The 18,151-nt window shown below is 46.2% G+C and overlaps 1 protein-coding gene and 1 non-coding gene across 6 annotated transcripts in view; both read left to right on the top strand.

The window, feature by feature from the left end:
* The first annotated feature begins 4,377 nt into the window (after positions 1 to 4,377).
* On the top strand, positions 4,378 to 4,484 carry LOC129651900 (U6 spliceosomal RNA). The gene has a single exon (XR_008714399.1). It is a non-coding gene; the product is annotated as a U6 spliceosomal RNA (small nuclear RNA).
* A 12,497-nt stretch (positions 4,485 to 16,981) lies between these two features.
* The window catches only part of ABR (ABR activator of RhoGEF and GTPase), a 188,327-nt gene continuing 187,157 nt past the window's right edge, over positions 16,982 to 18,151 (top strand). For 2 of the 5 annotated variants that reach the window (XM_055577018.1, XM_055577019.1), the window contains exon 1: positions 16,983 to 18,143. In XM_055577018.1, the coding sequence (XP_055432993.1) occupies positions 17,078 to 18,143 (1,066 nt within the window). In that variant the 5' untranslated portion in view covers positions 16,983 to 17,077. Of the gene's footprint in view, positions 18,144 to 18,151 lie in introns of all 5 variants that reach the window. The other 3 variants (XM_055577016.1, XM_055577017.1, XM_055577015.1) reach the window with 3 other exon arrangements.

The raw sequence follows: 18,151 nt of genomic DNA, 5'->3' as shown, positions 1-18,151 counted from the left end.
GGTCCTGGGTTCAATCCCTGGTCAGGGAACTAGATCCCAAAGGCCACAACTAAAAATCTCGCATGTGGCAATGAAAAGTCGAACATCCCATATGCCACAGTTAAGACCCGGCATGGCCAAATACATAAATAAAAATAAACATATTTTTTAAATGCTCCACGTCAAAAAAAAAAAGTCTTAAAAACCCTCCTAGAGTGGGTCACTTGGGAAGTCCAACACTCAGCCACTAAGAAGTGTCCGTTAGGAACAGCCACCACACACTCCCCCTGTGTGCAATTGACATTGTGGCTTGTTGCCAGGAGGATGGCAGAAGAGGCTCACCCTTGTCTCCAAGAAGACAGGGGAGGGATCTTGATGCAAAACTAGCTTGCTCTGCCTTGAGGAGGAGAAAGAGTGAAGCAGTGAACCCTTGGAAATGGGAGAGCTCTTAGAGGCCCCTTAGCTTAACCCAGAGGCTTTTTGTTTGCCAACCCTCTTCTGTCAATACCACCCTCATTTCTCAAGGGGGATTAACCCTTCCCTGGTTCTCAACCATGTGGTTTAAATACAACTAACCCCACCTCTCAGTTCCAGGGATGGATCCTGATTTAGCTTAAGACAGAGTGTGCTGACCCCTGGATTCAGTGATTGGTTTAAAATGGGTAGTTAATTCAAGCCAATAAGATGCAAGAAAATGTTTGCTGGGGTTTCAGGGAAGGAAGAACACCCTTTTGTGTCATGGGGGGAAGAATGCAAATAAAGAAGGATTAGCCTCAGGAGTGCCTGGCAGCCATTTTGCTACCATGAGGGAGAGCATGCCTAAGATTAAAACTGAGGATCTTGAGAAACCAGCAGAGAGAAGTTGGGTTCTGGGCACATTGTTTGAACCTATATCAAATCCCACCTGAAGTTAGTCCCATCTCCAAACTGTTCAGTTACATAAATTTTTGTTCCGTTAAATGACTTATTTTTTAAGCCAATTAGGGTTGGAATTTCTGTTATTTGCAACATAAAGTTGTCCAGCTAATTCAAGCCTCCATAATCAATGCCATGAGAAATACAGATCTTCCAGTGAGAGAAAATTGTTAGCTGTCTCCATGACGTGTTACTGGATGTTCAGCAGAGGATAAGGATGGGAGAATGGAAAGCGTGTGAAGAGGAAGTTTGGTGTCTGCCCCACGGAAGTGAGAGTCCCTACTGAAGACTCCTTATTTGGGGGTAGAGGGGAGGAGCTGCTGTGCCCCAAGTGGCAGCAATAGGGCCATTCTTTTATAAATTAAAGAAAGAAGACAGTTCATCTCAATCTGATTTCCCCCTATTATTCTCATTTCCTCTACAAAATGAGGGTGTTGGAGTTTGTGAGCTCCAGCATTCTACCTATCTTTGTTTCTGCAGAAAGAGCGCAGGCCTCAGAACCTCACATACATCACATATCACATCAGATCCTGCTAACAGCTGAGCGGCTTCAGTCAAGTTATTTAACCTCTCTAAAGCCTCAGTTTCCTCAGCTACAAAATATGGACCTTGATTATACCTTCTACACAGTGATTTTTGTGACAACCAAATGAAATACAATGTATGGCCCTTCCCTGGCAGTCCAGTGGTGGTTGAGACTCCATGTTTCCAATGGAGGGGGTACAGTCTCCATCTTTGATTGAGGAACTAAGATCCCACATGCCATGTGTCAAGGCCAAAAAGTAAATATATATATATATATATTACCATATATGAAGGTGCAAGTATAGTGCCTAGTGTGTGGTAAATACCCTATAAATATCAGCTACCCCTACCCCATCCCACTCCCCTTCTCTGTAAGTATAGAACACTTACAGAGGATGGGCAACCTTTGGCCAGCAGCCCATGTCTGGCTCCTGCTTTTGTAAATAAAGCTTTATTGGAACACAACTGTGCTCATTCATTTACCCGTTATCTATGGCCGCTTTCTAGCCCTAAGCAGAGGGTTGAGTAGTCAGTACAGAGACTGTATGACCCACAACACCTAAAATATTTACTGTCTGGCTTTTTACAGAATAAACTTCCTGATGCAGAACGTAAGGCCTGATCTAGTTTAAGGAACGTCAGCTATTTTCTCAGCAGGGAGGAGAACTATTGGGAAGGTATAAAGAAACTTTTTGATGCCCCTTGAATCTTTCAAGCTGACTCTGGGGACGTGCGAGGGTGGCGGCCAGTCTCAAAGGAGAATAACCTATGGCGGGAAAACAACACCCAGGAAAATAGTCAAACATGATCTAGGATTCACCCCTTCCCCAGTACTTGAGGAAAGGGGCCCAAAAGGAAGATTAGCTCTCTAGATAACACATACACCCCACCCCATCCCCCAAGGAAGTGACCAGAGATTTTAAATACCAACACAAAATAGTAAATATTACAGTAGATCTTGGACACTGTTCTGGTGAGAAGATAAGACTTCCTCCGGAACGGCATATTCTGTGGGCGTGGCATGTAGGAGAGATTATCTATGTCAGGGTCATGTGCGTTGGTTGATCACAGGATGCTTGAGTAGCCACAGCACTGACCGTTTGGAGCTGAGCTTAATGCCCCACACAGGTCACCTGACCCACGGTCCAGAGCGACCTTTGGCTTCCTCTGCACCTGTAGCTATCTGAGAAAACGACCCATGCCACAGATCCATTCTGTTGCTCTTGGAGATGGTGCGAGCCACCCAGCTCACCATGATGGTCCCTGCAGACTGAGTGCGGTTTACACCCCTCTAAGCTGCATGGTCATCCCCATAGAAGATACCATCAGGGGTAACTCAGCTTTTCCTCCTACAGATAACATGAGGCACACATGCGGCCAAACAATGGACTGTTTTTCTTTCCCTTTTAAAAACTGAAATATGACTGACATGCAGTGTTCTGGTAGTCTCGGGTGGTGGTGTTTTTCTTAGCAAGACACGCCTTGTTGGCTGAGGCCAGGGCCTCCATTCTGTGCCTGACTAATGAAATACCTCAAGGCACTTTATTTGGTTTGTTTTGGGTGGGTTTTTGTTTTGTTTTATTTTTTAGCCTTTGCTCTGTGAGAGAAGCTCACCTCTGTGTATTCTTGTGTGTTCAAGGCTGGAGATCACCCTCCAGCCCCATTACCCCCACCTCCTGGAGAAACAGCTTTGATTATCTTGCTCTTTCTCCTTTGCTCTTTTCCTTTCTTCCTGTGTTAGAAACCGTCTGCCCACCTGATGGCAAGTCTCACCCTCTGGTGGTGATCACACAGCCCGCACTGTCCTGACCTCAGCACCTGTGGGGTCTGGACTGGGCTATGTTAACTCTTTAGCTGCCCTTTGGTCTCCCTGTGCTCAGGAGCCGGTGAACTGCTTAGGTGTCGGTCCTCTGCCAGTGACGAGAGAGAGGCCTGCTGGTGGGGACTGGAACCACCCACCACCAGTCCTGAGCCAGGAGCTCAGGTGGGAGCAAATGTTTCTAAACTAGGAACTCTTCGGTGCGTGAAGAGGGAAGGGGTTGACAAACTTTGCCTTCAAACCTGGAAGAGATTTCAAGTCATTTCTCCAACTTCTGCATTTTACAGATGGGGGAACCAAGGGCTAGAGGGCGTGGGGGTGGTTTCCCCAAGACCAACAGGTGGCTCTCAGCAGCGTTGCAAATCAAGTCCCAGCTTCTCTTTTCTTCATCAGATGGTAAAACACGTTGTTGCTGTTGGGCAGCTGCCTCCAGTGAGGGTGGGCATTTGGTCTCATTTTTTTCAGAACATGATCTTTCTCATGAAAGGTATGTGGGCGTAGGGCCATGACCAACATCTCTCCTCCCATTTCCATCACAGAACATCAAAGCCTTTAGGGTAGTGATTTCCAAAGCGTGGGGCTCACACCACAGGTGGGAAGTACAGGAGACGATTTCAGTACCTACCCACTTTTTAAACTTTAAGAGTAATGTGTTTATGTTAATGTGCATTAGGGAAGTGTATAAGTAGACACCAAATCTATTCGTGTTCATGATGTTTGTATATGACTACTGGGGTGGGGGCTCAGAAACTAAAAATGTATTCAGTCAATAATAGCATGGGTGATTTGTTAATTGGGAAAAAAACATACTATATAAGCAAGTGGCTGAAATTCTGGAAATGCTGTCATGGAGAATACCAACAATTGGGAAGAGATTTAAACCAGGGATTTGCTGGTGATGAAAAAAAACACATGCTTAGCCTCATTAATCACCAGAGAAATGCAGAATAAAACTAGAATGAGATACAATTTTTCTCCTTTCAGTTTGGTAAAGATCATAAATTTTGGGGACTTCCATGCGGGCCAGTGGTTAAAAGTCTGCACTTCCACTCCAGGGGATGTGGGTTTCATTCCTGATCAGGGAACTAAGATCCTGCAAGCCACCTGGTGTGCCCCTCCAAAAAAAGATTATGAAGTTTGTTCTCACTTCAGCAGCACATATACCAAATTTAGAATGACACAGTGAGGATTGGCATGGTCCCTGGGCACAGATGACATGCAAATTAATGACAAATCTCGTGGGCTGTTGTATGAAAAACTAATCAAATTAGTATTATTGAGAACAGGGGCTCTTTACTGAGGAGGAAAAAGGAGAAAGAGAAAGTGAGATCATTGAGAGTAAGTAAAAATTCTGTCCTCCTTAATATTAACTTCAAATCTCACTATAAACTCATGACATAGTTTAAATATGTATTGAAAAGACCTATAAATAATGACCTGTCCAAAGCAATAAACACCTCTACCACGCTGACTGAAGTCTTCAAATGCCATCTCCCACTAAGAAGTGCTCCCATCACCGGAGCGCTCTGGAGAAACAGCTGATTTTATGTCTGGGACAGGGGATTTATCAGATAAGCCTAAAACATCTTGTGAAACAAGAAAGCAACAAAGCTATCAGAGTACTGGAATGCTGTCAAAAGGCCTCAGAAGTTACCTTGAAGAATCTCCCTCTGGCCAAAGATGGGATGATTTGAATGTCAAGAAGGATAATAACTGCAGCAGAACAAAATCCCTAAATACACTTAAAATCCCTGAATTTATCATTACGCTAAAAACACTCCAAAACAAAAGAAAACCTCATTGGTTGCTGCCTTCAAGGATACAGTGAACCAACTCATTACTTTTAAAAATTGGAAATAAAGGTAAAAATCAAGTAATCATTATGTGTTTCCTGTATGAACTGTACCTCTGGGTAAACAAATAGTTGATGAGGGGAAATTTCTCTGCTATGAGAAGGAATGATGGCATTGAACTGTTTTTGCAGTCATCATGAAGGACTGCTAACATCACAAGAAAAGACACGATGACATGATTGCCCTCTCAGGCAAGAAGACAACGCCTCTTACAAAGCAGTCCTGTTGCTGTTTAGTCGCTAAGTCTCTTCTGACTCTTTTGCGACCCCCTGGACCGTAGCCCGCCAGGTCTTCTCTCCATGGGATTCTCCAGGCAAGATTACTGGAGTGGGTTGTTATTTCCTTCTCCAGAGGATCTTCCCAATCCAACCCACATCTCCTGCATTGGCAGGCAGATTCTTTATAGCTGAACCAACAGGGAAGCCTCACAGAACAGTCCTGCCCCCTTCCCAAATTAAATCTGATCAGGATTCTAGATCTAACTACCAGTTCACAGGAGGGACATATTAAAAGATACCATGAGGTTCCTAACAGCAAAATACAGACTGGGAAACTCTACAGGACAAACCATCTAATTTCTTTAACAAATAAATCTCATGGACAGAAGAAGGAGGGGTTGAGGAGACATGGAAGGAGCACTTTTAAAAAGAGGCTTATAGACTGTAATATGGAGTGTTTTGAACCCTGATTCAAACAAATTGCCAATAAAATTATGAGATAATAGGGAAATTTAAGACTGATATTTGATGATATTAAGAAAATTTCTTTATTGAAATATAGTTGATTTATGTTTTTAAAATTTTTTTAATTAAAATTTTAATTTCTGCTGTACAGCAAAGTGATTTAGGTATATATGTATATACATTCTTTTTCATACTTTTCCATTACGGTTTATCACAGGATGTTTGATATAGTTTCCTGTGCTATATAGTAGGACTTTGCTGTTTATCCATCCTATATATAATAGTTTGCATCTGCTAATCCCAAACTCCCAATCCACCCCTTCCCCACCTGCTCTCCCCCAGGCAACCGAAAGTGTATTCTCTATGTGAGTGAGTCTGCTTCTGTTACCTAGAAATTCCACCTATAAGTGATCACACATGGTATTTGTTTTTCTCTTTCTGACTTTCTTTGCTTAGTATGATAATTCCTAGTTATAGCCACAGTTCAGTTCAGTCGCTCAGTCGTGTCCGACTCTTTGCAACCCCATGAATTGCAGCACGCCAGGCCTCCCTGTCCATCACCAACTCCCGGAGTTCACTCAGACTCACGTCCATCGAGTCAGTGATGCCATCCAGCCATCTGTCGTCCCCTTCTCCTCCTGCCCCCAATCCCTCCCAGCATCAGAGTCTTTTCCAATGAGTCAACTCTTCGCATGAGGTGGCCAAAGTACTGGAGTTTCAGCTTTAGCATCAGTCCTTCCAAAGAAATCCCAGGGCTGATCTCCTTCAGGATGGACTGATTGGATCTCCTTGCAGTCCAAGGGACTCTCAAGAGTCTTCTCCAACACCACAGTTCAAAAGCATCAATTCTTCGGTGCTCAGCCTTCTTCACAGTCCAACTCTCACATCCATACATGACCACAGGAAAAACCATAGCTCTGACTACATGGACCTTTGTTGGCAAAGTAATGTCTCTGCTTTTGAATATGCTATCTAGGTTGGTCATAACTTTCCTTCCAAGGAGTAACCGTCTTTTAATTTCATGGCTGCAGTCACCATCTGCAGTGATTTTGGAGCCCCCAAAAAATAAAGTCTGACACTGTTTCCACTGTTTCCCCATATATTTCCCATGAAGTGATGGGACCGGATGCCATGATCTTCGTTTTCTTGAATGTTGAGCTTTAAGCCAACTTTTTCACTCTCCACTTTCACTTTCATCAAGAGGCTTTTTAGTTCCTCTTCACTTTCTGCCATAAGGGTGGTGTCATCTGCATATCTGAGGTTATTGATATTTCTCCCAGCAATCTTGATTCCAGCTCATGCTTCTTCCAGTCCAGCGTTTCTCATGATGTACTCTGCATATAAGTTAAATAAGCAGGGTGACAATATACAGCCTTGACGTACTCCTTTTCCTATTTGCAACCAGTCTGTTGTTCCATGTCCAGTTCTAACTGTTGCTTCCTGACCTGCATACAGATTTCTCAAGAGGCAGGTCAGGTGGCTGCATTATTTCATTCTTTTTATGGCTGAGTAGTATTCCATCATTTGTGCCACATCTTATTTATCCATTCATCTAATATGGAATCATTGTTAATTTATTGAGTTGTCACCTAGGGATTATGATTATTTTTGTTAAGATTCCTTAATATAAATACATACTGAATTATTTACAGATGAAATGTTTAATGTTGTGGGATTTCCTTTAGAATACTCCAGTGGTGGTAGGAAGAGGATGGAAGTTTAGATGAAATAAGATTGGCCATGAGTTCAAACTGGGTGATGGGCAATAAGAAATCCTTATAATCATCTTTTTTTGTATATGAAATTTTCCACAACAAAATTTTTTCTAAAAGCTGAAACATCCAATTTCAGTAAGGGTCTAGTGAAATGGTCTCTTTCATACACGACTGATGTGAGTACAGATTGGTACAGGATTTTTAAGGACAATTTAGCAGTGTCTATCCAAATGTCCAGGGAACATGCACTCTGACTCAGGAATTCCACTTTGGAGAATGTAACCTAAAGAAATACTCAACAAGGGTGTTTCCTGTGACATTGTTAGTGATTGGAAGAAAATGGCAAATAATGACAACAGCCATCAATAGTGGATATTTCAATAAACTCAATAAACTACTGTTAGCATTTGCAGGAGTAGGCAAACACCTGCAATGTCTGTCAATAGGAGATGTTTAAATAAATGATGATATATCTATACAATGGATTGCCATGAAGCTATTAAAAATAATGAGGAAGGTCCATACCTGTGGTAAAATAAAAAATAAATATTTATTTTTTGTCTGTGGCTCAGATTTCCTAAAACCCTTGGAATTTATTGTCTATTGTAAGTTAGTGAGATAACTCCAGATTGGGGGCTAGATAACTTCAGGATGGGACCCGTGGCCAAACAAACCAACCACAAGATTAGAGGCTTAGAACGTTCAGTGACTCCCCTCCCCGACTAGGGAGGCAAGAGGACCTGGAGATTGAGCTTCATCACCAATGACCAGTGATTTAAACTATCATGCCTACATAATGAAACTTCCATACTACTGCTACTGCTAAGTCACTTCAGTCGTGTCTGACTCTGTGTGACCCCATAGACGGCAGCCCACCAGGCTCCCCTGTCCCTGGGATTCTCCAGGCAAGAACACTGGAGTGGGTTGCCATTTCTTTCTCCAATGCATGAAAGTGAAGAGTGAAAGTGAAGTTGCTCAGTTGTATCCGACTCTTAGCGACCCCATGGATTACAGCCTACCAGGCTCCTCCATCCGTGGGATTTTCTAGGCAAGAGTACTGGAGTGGGGTGCCATTGCCTTCTCTGAATGAAACTTCCATAAAAACCCCTAAACAGCACAATTCAGAGAGCTTCTGGGTTGGCAAGCGTATCCATATCCCAGGAGGGTGTGAGTGCCAACCCTATGGGGGTAGAGGCTGCTGCACTCAGGACTTTCCAGATCTCCCCTTATGTACCTATTCACCTCACTGTTCATTTGTATCCTTTGTAATAGTACATATAATGTTTTCTTGAGTTCTGTGGTTCATTTCAGCAAATTATCAAATCTGGGGTGGGGCATGGGAATCCCTAGATTTGTAATTCACTGGGCAGAAGTGTAGGTAGCTCGGGAACCCCATTTGTAGTTGGCATCCGAAATAGGGAGTCCCTTCCAAAGTGGCTCTGATGGTAAAGAACCCACTCCAGTTTTTTGCCAGGAGAATCCCTTTGACAGAGGAGCCTGGCAGGCTACAGTCCATGGGATCTCAAAGAGTCAGACACGGCTAAGCAACTAACGTTTCATTTTCTGAAATAGGGGCAGCCTTGTGGGACTGAGCCCTTAACCTGTGGAATCTGACTTTAGGAAGTTGGTGTCAGAATTATTAATATAAAAAAAAAAAAGGAAGTTGGTGTCAGAATTGAATTAAACTGTTTGTGTCTGAGAATTGTAAAATTGATTGGTGTCAGGAAAAAAGAAGTCACACAATGTGTATTGCCATAGAAAGATCTCCAAGACCTATCTGAGTTTATTTTTTTAATAGCAAATTTTAACTCACTGGGAAGAGTGCAAATTTTCTTATTGTGAAACAGAATGTTTACAAAGCCACAGTAATAAAAACTGGTACTGGCATAAAAGACAGACCCATAGTCCAATGGAACAGAATACAGAGCCCAGAAATAAATCCTTATATTATGGTCAAATGATCTTTGAAAAGAGTTCCAAGGGGACTTCCCCAGTGGTCCAGTGGCTAAGACTGTGCTCATAATGCAGGGGGGCTGGGTTCTATCCCTGGTCAGGGAACTAGATCCCACATGCTACAACTAAGACCCAGTGCAGCCAAATTAATTAATTAACTAATTTTTAAAAGACAGGTAAACCTAATTTTTTTAAAAAATGGACAAAGTATGTGAAGAGACATTTCTCCAGAGTAGATAGACAAATGGCCAACAAACATATGAAATAATTCTCAATATCACAATCATTAGAGAAACACAAATCAAAATGACACTGGGATATTATCTCACAACGCATTAGGATGACCACCAGAAAAACAACATACAAAAAAAAAAAAACAATTGTTGGTGAGAATGTGGTGATACAGCAACATTTCTGTGCTGCTGGTAGGGATGTAAAATGGTGCAGACACTATGTAAAGCAGTGTAGAGATTCCTCAAAATGCTAAAAATAGAAATATTATATGATCCAGCAATTCCACTTCTGGATATATATTGAAAAGAATTGAAAGCAGGCTCTCAAGAGATTTTTGCACACCCATGTTCACAATAACCAAAAGGTGAAAGCCCAAATGTCCACTGATAAATGAATGAATAAAGAAAATGTGGTGTATACATGCAATGGAATATTATTCAGTCTTAAAAACAGAACTCCTGTCACATACTACCACATGGATAAGCCTTGAAGATGTTATGTTGAATGAAATAAATCAGTCACCAAATGGCAAATACTGTATGGTTTTACTTATATGAGATATCTAGAGCAGTCAAAATTATGGGAACAGAAAATAGAATGGTGGTTGCGAGGGATAGGGGAAGGGGAAATGGAGAGTTGGTCTTCCGTGGACATAGAGTTTCAATTTTGCAAGCTAAAAAGTTCTAGAGATCTGTTACACAACAATGTGAATATAGTTAACATTATTGTACACTTAAAAATGGTAATGAGAGTAATGTTATATGTTTTTATTACAATTGTTAAAAATAATAAAACACTTAAGAAGAGGTGTAAGACTTATACATTAAAAACTATTAAACATCACTGAAAGAAATTAATTAAGGCCTACATAAATTAATTAAGACCTATCCCATGGTCACAACCCACCTGCCAGTGCCGGAGACACGAGAGATGTGGGTTCAGTCCTTGGGTTGGGAAGATCCTCTGGAGGAGGGCACGGCAACCCACTCCAGTATTCTTGCCTGGAGAATCTCATGGACAGAGGAGCCTGGTAGGCTACACGTCCATAGGATTGCAAAGAGACAGACATGACTGAACTTAGCATGCATGTATTCCATGGTCACAAATTGGAAGACTTAATATTGATGGGATGATAATACGCCCCAAATTGATCTACAGATTCGGTACAATCCCTATTGAAAGCTCTGATTTTCTTTTGCAGAATGACAAACTGATCCTGAAATTCATATGAAAATACAAAAGGCTCAGAATAGACAAAACAATCTCAAAAAAGAAGAAAAAAGTTGGAGGATTCACACTTTTTGATTACAAAACTTACTACAAAGTTGCAGTAATCAATTAAGTGTGGTAATAGTGCAAAGATATATGGAATAGAATTGTGAGTCCAGAAATAAACCCATATGTTTATGGTCAATTGATTTTCTATTTTTCTTGAAATATAGTTCTTTTAAAATATTATATTAGTTTTAAGTGTACAACATAGTGATTCAATAATTTTAGGTTATACTTCATGTCAGTTTTGGTGGTTTAGTCACTAAGTCGTGTCTGACTCTTGCAACCCCATGGACTGTAGCCTTCCAGGTTCCTCTGTCCATGGGATTTTACAGGCAAGAATGCTGGGGTGGGTTGTCATTTCCTTCTCCGGAGGATCTTCCCAACCCAGGGATCGAGCCCAGATCTCCTGCATTACAAGCAGAATCTTTACCTACTGACCTACCAGGGAAGCCCTGGTAGCTTCATATTAAGTTATTATAAAATACTATAAAATACTTCATATTAAGCTATTATAAAATATTGGTTCTATTCCCTGTGCTGTAAATTATATCCTTGTAACTTCTTTATTTTATACCAAGTAGTTTGTACCTCTTTATCCCCTTTACCTCTCTTGCCCCTCCTCCTACCCTTCTTCCCTTGAACTCCCTGGTAACCACTAGTTTGTTTTCTGCATCTCTGGGTCTGTTTTTGTTTTGTTATAATCTTTTGTTTTATATTTTATTAATTAAAAAAAAATTTGGCCTGACTGTGTGGCATGTGGGATCTTAGTTTCCTGACCAGGGATCAAACTTGCACACTCTGCATTGGAAGGTGAAGTCTTAACCATTGAACCGCCAGGGAAGTTCCATAGTCAGGAGATGATTCCAGGAAGCAGGAGTGAGGGAGAGGGAGACAGACAAGAATGGAAATCCAATAGAGAACCCATCATGGATTGGTTACCACTGTGAACCAACTGTCATTCCTCTTGAAGATCCCTGAGCAATGATGCAGAATATATGCCTCAGACAGGCTCTCCAAAGACAGGAGCCTGTGGCATTTATTAACCAGTTCCCATTTCCACCAGCTATGGATGCCCCAGGGATAACTTGCCCCCTGTAGAAGCTTCCATCTGGGATGCTTGAGAAACACCCTAGGGCACAAAAGTGGAGAGTAGTAGGGGTGGGTGTTTGCGGTGAGACCCCAACAGCCATGGGAACTATCTGCTGCACCTGCTGCAGAAATCCACGATGGGCCAAAGGGAGGTCGCACAGAACACAGAAAGTTTCTTCTTAGAGGGTCACTCAGACTGGGGACCTGAATAGGTGCAGCAAGCAGAAGCAATTCAAGAAATGAGATTGGACAAGTAAGCTGGGGTCAGAGGAGCCATTGTGAAGAATCTGATATGCCAGGTTACAAAGTTTAAACTTGATTTGCCAGTCTCTGGAAGTTAATGGTGCTCAACAAATATTTACTGAATGAATGAATGCTAATGACAGATGCACCTGGGCCAAACCAAAGCTACTGAGATTTAGAATCTAGAAAATTAGCTGTATGACCTCTAACCTCTTTGATCTTCCATTTCTCTCTCACACTACCTTGACAATAACACCTTCTTCACAGGGTTGTGGTGAGAAATTAGATGCAATCAAAGCCATATGGCCACTAGAAATGTGGACTCAATAAATGTCAGCCACTCTACCCTTGCCCCCATGATGACCCAAAGCCAAGTAATAAAGCTGAACTATCCACCAGCTAGAGACAATGAAGTTTGCTCCTGGGATCTGTTTACAGAAGATGAATGTTGGCATTTCTGGCTATATTGGTCCTCGTGGAAAAAAATTAGTGGTATCGGTAACCACTTCCTTTGACCAAAAGGGAATCCAACTGCTGCTTTAATTAAAGGACAGAGTTGAAACTATCCTCCCAGGGAAATTACAAATTCAGAAATTGATGCCTATAGGAACTTATAGGGTTTTTTTCCTTTGTATTTAAATATGGAAACATCCTCCAATCAATATGCTGTTGACTGGGGTTATCTGTCTCTGCTATGTTGCATTTCTCCCCCATTCTGAAAGCTTTTCTTTTTTTTTTTCCCTGCACCGTGCAGCATGCAGGATCTTAGTTCCCTGACCAGGGATGGAACCTACACCCCCTGCAGTGGAAGCTCAGAGTCCTAACTATTGAACTGCCAGGCAAGTTCCACCATTCTGAAATCTTGTTGTTGTTGTACAGTTGCTCACTCATGTCTGAGTCTTTATGACCCCATGGACTACAGCACACCAGGCTTATCTGTCCTTCACCATCTCCCAGAGTTTGCTCAAACTCATGTTTAATATGTTTAATGCCATCCAACCATCTCATCCTCTGTTGCCCCCTTCTCCTCTTGCCCTTAATCTTTCCCAGCATCAGGGTCTTTTCCAGTGAGTCGGCTCTTGGCATCAGGTGGCCAAATTATTGGAGCTTCAGCATCAGTCTTTCCAATGAATATTCAGGGCTGATTTCCTTTAGGATTGACTGGTTTGATCTTGCTGTCCAAGGGACTCTCAAGAGTCTTCTCCAGCACCACAGTTCAAAAGCATCAGTTCTTCAGTGCTCAGCCTTCTTTATGATCCAACTCTCACATCCATACGTGGCTACTGGAAAAACCATAGCTTTGACTAGACGGACCTTTGTTGGCAAAGTGATGTCTCTGCTTTTTAATACGCTGTCTAGATTTGTTATAGTTTTCTTTCCAAGGAACAAGCATCTTTTTTAATTTCATAGCTACAGTCACCGGTGGCAGTAATTTTGGAGCTCAAGAAAATGAAGTCTGTCTCTGTTTCCATTTTTTCCCCATCTATTTGCCATGAAGTGATTGGATTGGATGCCATCATCTTAACAGAGGCCAAGATGCTTGTGAACGCTGCTTGATGGAAAACCCCTGCGCTGGCTGGCTGTGGACACTGAAAGCGCTTCAGTCCCTCCCAGTGGACAAAGATAGTGGTGGCCTCAAGAAGGTAGGGACAGTGTCTTCAAAACATGAAACAAAGGTGGGAGAAAAGCAGCAGCTTGAGGGACTAGGTGAAGGACTGAGAAATCACAGGAGCTGGACACTCAACTCACGTATTTGAAAACATATCCATTTCCCCATGGCAATCGGTCACAAACAGTAATGAGTCATACCAGTGACACACTAAATTAAAAAAAGAAGAAAGAAAGAAAAAGGGAAAAGGAATGTTGGAAAACTGAGTAAACACAGACTTTGTCCAGGAAGGAAATGCCAGAGTTGAGAAGTCTCAGTGGGAAGCACATTAGCTCCCAGCCTGGAGTGATTCACAATTGGAGTAGGAATTGCAAGGTGAGAATCCAGTCATCTGCCTGTTCATTCATTTCATTCAACAGTTATCAGCTATCTCTCAATCATGCTCTGCAAGAAGCAGCAAGAATACACACGTGGAAAAGACACAATCCCTGACCTTGAGAGCAGCTGTGAAAGAAAGGGAAACAAAGATGTCACTGATAATTGCCATAAAGTGGAACAAGGGCAAAAAGATAAAGCTTTGTATAAGATGAAGTGTGACATAAAGAGAAGGGAGAGGGACCAGAAAAGGTTTCTCAGAGATACAGCCGTATCGGAGAGTTGGAGCCCCCAGGCAGCAGGTAGTTGTGCCTGTGTGGAGGGACAGGAGTTCTAAGGAAGAGGAAAACGGTACATTTAAGAACAAGATGTCTTTGCGACTTCCCTGGTGGTCCAGTGCCTTCCAATGCAGGGGCCCCCAGGTTTGATCCCTATTTGGGACCCTAAGAGCAGCAGCGGGACAACTAAGCCCGAGCGCCACAAATAGAGAGAAGTCCACGTGCTGCAAGGAAAGATCCCACGTGCTGCAACTAAGACCTCACACAGCCAAAAATAAAGTAAATAAATAATTTTTTTTTTTTTTAAGAACAAGATGTCTTTGGGGACAGCATGGAGTTGATAAAGCTTAAGCCTACAAGGAAGGCAGAGAGGTGGGTAGAGACCAAAAGTGGGAAGATCTCCTTTGTGGGAGAGGAGTCTGGACTCCGTCCTGGAGGTGTGAAGAGCCACGGGGTGGGGGTGGGGGGTGGGGAAGGGTTTGAACAGAAGAGTGACACTATCTCATTTGTGGTTGCATGCCTGCTCATTCACTTCAGTCATGTCCAACTCTTGTGACCCCATGGACTCATCTGTCTCATGGACCCACCAGGCTCATCTGTCCATGGGATTCTCCAAGCAAGAATATTGGACTAGATTGCCATGCCCTCCTCCAGGGGATCTTCCCCATCCAGGGAACAAACCCCAGTCTCCTGCTTTGCAGGCGGATTCTTTATTGCTGACCCACCAGGGAAGCCCCATTTGTGGTTAAGAAATATCTTTCTGACATCTTCCCATTAACCAGCCTTGAGGGACAGCCTGAAAGGGATTGAAAGGTGGAAGAAGGATGGTCTGTTCAGATGGTTTATATGAGCAGCCAGTGGTGAGAACTTGGAGAGGAGGGGTCACTGAGTTTAACTCCAGTCCCCAAAGGGCACTGTGGCCAGGAAGAATTCCTAGCTGCCAAGTCACTTAAGCCTCTTACAGGATCAAATTCCTCATCCTTAAAATGAAGAAAATGTGAGTCACCAACAAGGTCCTCCCTTGTAGAGAGCATGAGACAGTTGATCAGGCCCTCTCTCCGCAGACAGTGGGACCTCACCAAGGACCCTGCAGAAGGGGTGCAGCCAAGTGTGAAGAGGTGGTGAGGCGGGAGCCCTCCCTCTGCCCCACTCCCAGTGTCAGCCCAGCCCCCGGTCCCCAGCTCCTTTCTTTTTCTCTTCAGAGGAATTGTTGAGGCCACAAAGAGGAAGCAAAGTGGAGGGTCCTCTTAGACGCCCAGGTCAGCGTCTAAGTCCCCTGCCAGCCCTGGTTTGATTCAGTCACAAGGAGTCACACGGGGGTATCCTCAGCTTTGAAGTCACAGGGGCCTCTAAGCAGAGCCACTTGGAGCTGTCATCCTTGCCCGTGTCTCCCCTGAAAAGCTCTAGTGAGCAGTGGAGAGAAAGCTTTAACGGATCTCAAACACACACACACACACTCTTACACAGTCTCATCCCGTTTTGGATTAAGGAGCTTGGTGATTTTGGACATGTTAATTGTGTGTGTATGCTTAGTCGCTCAGTTGTGTCCGACTCCTTGGGACCCCATGGACTGTAGCCCACCAGGCTCCTCTGTCCATGGGGATTCTCCAGGCAAGAATGCTGGAGTGGGTTGCCATGCCCCCCTCCAGGGGATCTTCCCAACCCAGGGATCGAACCCAAGTCTCCCTCATTGCAGGCGTATTCTTTACCGTCTGAGACCCCAGGAGGCCCGAGTTAGTAGTTCAACGCGCTCAATAAATCCAAGGCAGGGACAACCCCGCCGGCTCGCCGACGGCTCCCTTGGACACCTGCCCTCGCCGCACGGCCACACCACCTTTCCCGCACCTTTTCCTTCTCGGTCCCAGGCGCCGCCCTGACCCGGACAGGCGAGACTGCGGAGGCCCGGGCGGCTGAAGGTTGGCTGCGGCCCAGGGCGCCCCCGCGCGCTCCCTCCCCGCCGCTCTCGCCTCCCCGGCCTCGCGGCCCCGCGCTCGGGAGCGGAGAGCCTGTGCGGTCTGCGCCGGCGGCGGCGGGAGCTGCGCAACGGGACTGGCTGGGAAGGTGCGAGTCGGGCCCACGGCGGCCGCCTACGGGGTGGGCTGCTATGCAGGCCCGCTCCGCCGGGCGCTCTCGCAGCCTGCCAGCTGCCCGCGCCGCCCAGAGGCGCCCGCGAGGCTCCGCCCCCGCCGCGGCTCTCCAGACGTCGGAGCCCGGGGGCCGCCGGGCACTGAGCCCCGACCGCAGACCGCGGGCTCCTCGCGTCCTGCCCCCGGGGGCGGACCCAGGGCCTCCGGGCCCCCGCCTCCGCCGCCGCCGGTGGCCGCTGACGTCAGGGAGGCGAAACCCAGAAGAAGAAAAGGGCTCGAGGGCGGAAGGGGAAAAAAACTTTATTATTATTATTTTTTCCCTTATTTTCTATCTGGAGCAGAAGTGAAGAGCAGGCGACTGCGTCAGCGCGGAGAGAGCCGGGCGCGACCCCAACCCGCTGCGCGCGGAGGCGCTGGGCCCCGGAGGCCCGAAGGGGCGCCCGGCATGTGGGACCCCCAGGACTTTGAGCGCCACTGGCGGGCCGAGTTCCCTGGGGAGGAGGTGCCCGTTATGCAGCTGGACTCGGTGCTGGACATGGAACGCGAGCTGGAGCGCAGCAAACTCAAACTGAAGTGGCTGCAACAGGTGCTGGCCGAGGAGAAGTTCAAAGCCGTCTACCTGCAGGCGGCCCTGGAGAAGCGGGACCTCGGCTGCGGGCGCCCGGAGGGCGGACTCGGCGACTGCGGGAGAGCCTCCGCGGAGGAACAGGCGCCGGCCCGACCGGAGCGGGAGCCGCCGCCGCCGCCGCCGCGGCCGCAGCGCGAGGAGGAGGGCGCATTGGGCGGCGGTGATGGAGACCCCCGGGGCCCCTCGCTCCCCGACCCGGCCGTGGCCGCCAAGACCGAGAGCCCCCCCTACGCGTGCCTGGACCTTCCCACGTGGCCCGGGGCGGCGGGGGCCGGGGGCGCGGTGCGCAGCCTGACCGCCGCCATCCACCAGCAGCTCCTGCAGCCTCGCCTCCTCTTCAGGCCCCGGGAGGACTGCGCGCCCCCAGGCCACCATGGCACGGCTCCCGGCGCCCGGAGAGAGGAGCGGTCAGCCGGGCTCCGCGCGGGGCGGGGCTCGGAGGAGGGCGAGGCGGACGCCGCCTCGGGCGCGGACGATGGGGGCGACAGCAGTGACCACGATTTCGAGATGGTGGATCTGAACGAGAAATTCGCCCTCAGCCAGTTGCTTGTGGCCCCTTGCCGGCTCGGGACCTGCGATGAGGCCGAAAAGCCGGCGCGGGCGTACGGTTCCCATCGCTGGATGCACCTGATCCTCGGGGGCCGGCGGCAGGTGCGCGGGGGTCGGGACCTGGAGCAACTGGAGGCAGAGGCCAAGGACGGGCGGGGCTCGCCCCCGGCGGGAGAGGAGCCCCCCCGGCGTCGGGCTCGCGAGCACCTCCCCCAGTGGCGGCGCAAGAGGTTCCTAGGGCTGCCCGAGCGGGATTCGCCCAGCCACAGCTCGCCCGAGAGGGGCAGTGACTGCAGCCGCAACAGCTCCGACCACGAGGACGGCTCCTTTGCAGGTAGGCGC

Source organism: Bubalus kerabau, chromosome 4 (genome assembly GCF_029407905.1).
Source record: "Bubalus kerabau isolate K-KA32 ecotype Philippines breed swamp buffalo chromosome 4, PCC_UOA_SB_1v2, whole genome shotgun sequence".
NCBI classification, from domain to species: domain Eukaryota; kingdom Metazoa; phylum Chordata; class Mammalia; order Artiodactyla; family Bovidae; genus Bubalus; species Bubalus kerabau.
Note: the sequence above shows the minus strand (reverse complement) of the source record. Positions and strands in the feature narration are given on the sequence as shown.